The 2,086-nt window shown below is 36.5% G+C and overlaps 1 gene segment (V, D, J or C); it reads left to right on the forward strand.

Moving 5' to 3' along the window:
- Nucleotides 1-500: 500 nt before the first annotated feature.
- Nucleotides 501-1,112, forward strand: LOC103610544. The segment is given in 2 exon segments: nucleotides 501-552; nucleotides 721-1,112. Coding segments are annotated over 2 exon segments (444 nt in total).
- The last annotated feature ends 974 nt before the right edge of the window (nucleotides 1,113-2,086 follow it).

Consider the following 2,086-nt stretch of genomic DNA (forward strand, 5'->3'; position numbering starts at 1 on the left):
AGGGGCATGAAAATCAACTACAATGTATATTGAGAAGTAAAATAAAATTAAAAAAATAAAAACACCAACAGCATCTATCTTTTTCCACCTTACTAACAATGACTCAATAGTATGCATATACTTAAATATTGATTTCTATATTCTTATCGTGCATTTAATCTCTGACCTAAAACCTAATTTGTTTGATCATTACCGCTTTTACACATCTGAGTCCCTCATGGGTAAGAGAAGGACATTCAACCAGTCAGTTCAGCAGTTAGGGACATGACCACAAGATGGTAGTGCACCTCTGCTGATGCAGAACATGTGGAGGGTGCTTTTAAGTGACTTCCGAATGAACAGACTTATGGCAGAAGCACAGCCTTTTTCTTATTGGCTGGGTAAACAATGTGAAAACCTCAATGATTGTTAGAAAAAAGAGGACGGGACAAACTGATAATAGAAGTAGCTCTCCTTGCTGCAGATTGCAGATCTATGACTGACCCTAATTTGGAAGGACGATGAAGGCATCCATTCAAGCTTTATTCATGTTCTTGTGGCTGCAGCTGGTCTGTGAGTTGAGGGTTTTTAGCAAATAGAGTATATTAGTGGATATTCTTTAGAAGTTCAATGAAGAGACTAGTTTTTTCAAGTTTCCTCTAGTTATTAAAGGAAAAGAAAATTCTAGATAGTATGACCTGACAACCCTTCTATTTTCTCTGACTTTTTCTCTCTGCATAGGGGTGATCCGAGGAGAGAATGTGGAGCAGAGTCCTTCTACCCTGAGTGCCCAGGAGGGAGACAGAGCTGTTATCAACTGTACTTATTCAGACAGTGCCTCATCCTACTTTCCTTGGTATAAACAAGAACTTGGAAAGGGTCCTCAGTTCATTATAGACATTCGCTCAAATATGGACAAAAAGCTAGACCGAAGACTCGCCGTTTTATTGAATAAGAAGGACAAACATCTCTCCTTGCACATTTCAGCCACCCAACCTGGAGACTCAGCTATTTACTTCTGTGCAGCGAGCACACATTGCTTTCCAGGCACCTGCAGCCTGTACCCAAACCTACAGCTGGGGCTGAAGCCCCATCACCTTTCCTCTGGCACAGACCTTCAAGTACAGCATTAGTCATATTGTTTGTTTGCAAGTGGAAACTGACACTAGACATCAAAAGGGTATAATGAGAAGGTTATATTCAAGGTGATTCAAAAAGAGTTAGACAGTTTTATTGGTTGATTGTTGATTGATTCTTAAAGAGAATTAGTGATGTTTCATTTTGAAGTCCAGGCTTTGCAGATGACTTTACATTTGCTGTACATGCTCCCATCCTATAAATAAACCCTTAGAATCAGTATCACAATCCCTATTATAAACGGGATTTAAACTCTTATCTTTCAAAAGTTGCATTTGTTATTTTTCTGTTTGTAAAACTTTACATGCCAAATATAGAAAATATGCAAAATATTAAAATATGAAGTATTCTATACCTGGGTAATTTATTGATAATATTTGGTTTAATCTCTTTACAAATTATTATTATAATTAGGATCCTAATTTTTTTCACTTGATATTATATCTTGAATTGAGCCTTCTTCATTTCATCAAATTGTCTCCTCTTTTTAATAGTCCCATGGGAGGTTTTTTATGTTACAGTTTTATTTTTATTTTCTTCCTCTCTACATTTGTGGTAAAATTTGACAGCTCTCTCTACCTGCTCTGATCACTTTCTTGTTGATAAAATGTCATCTGGATTTTCCTTTGTGATGGTATATGTTGTTTGTGTTTGAGGGAAATTAGGAAAGAAAGATATATGAGAATGTGAGCTTCAAATTAGACATATAAATCTATTCTTCTATTTCAAAAATTTGTTATTCTTGGTTCATATTTACTCTCTCATAGAATATAGAAGGGAGGGTTGTGTTTTTTAATCATTGCTTTATATGCAATATTTAGCACAAGCTTTCTCACAAGAAAATAATGAGTAGATGTTTGTTAAAGAAAAAAAAGTGAATCGTGCTATATATTCCAAATTCATATTTAGGATTTGTGGGCCGGCCCGGTGGCGCACTGGTACAGTGCGCCGCTTGGGAGCACGGCGGCGC

The sequence above is a fragment of the Galeopterus variegatus genome, unplaced genomic scaffold (assembly GCF_000696425.1).
Source record: "Galeopterus variegatus unplaced genomic scaffold, G_variegatus-3.0.2 Scaffold11290, whole genome shotgun sequence".
NCBI classification, from domain to species: domain Eukaryota; kingdom Metazoa; phylum Chordata; class Mammalia; order Dermoptera; family Cynocephalidae; genus Galeopterus; species Galeopterus variegatus.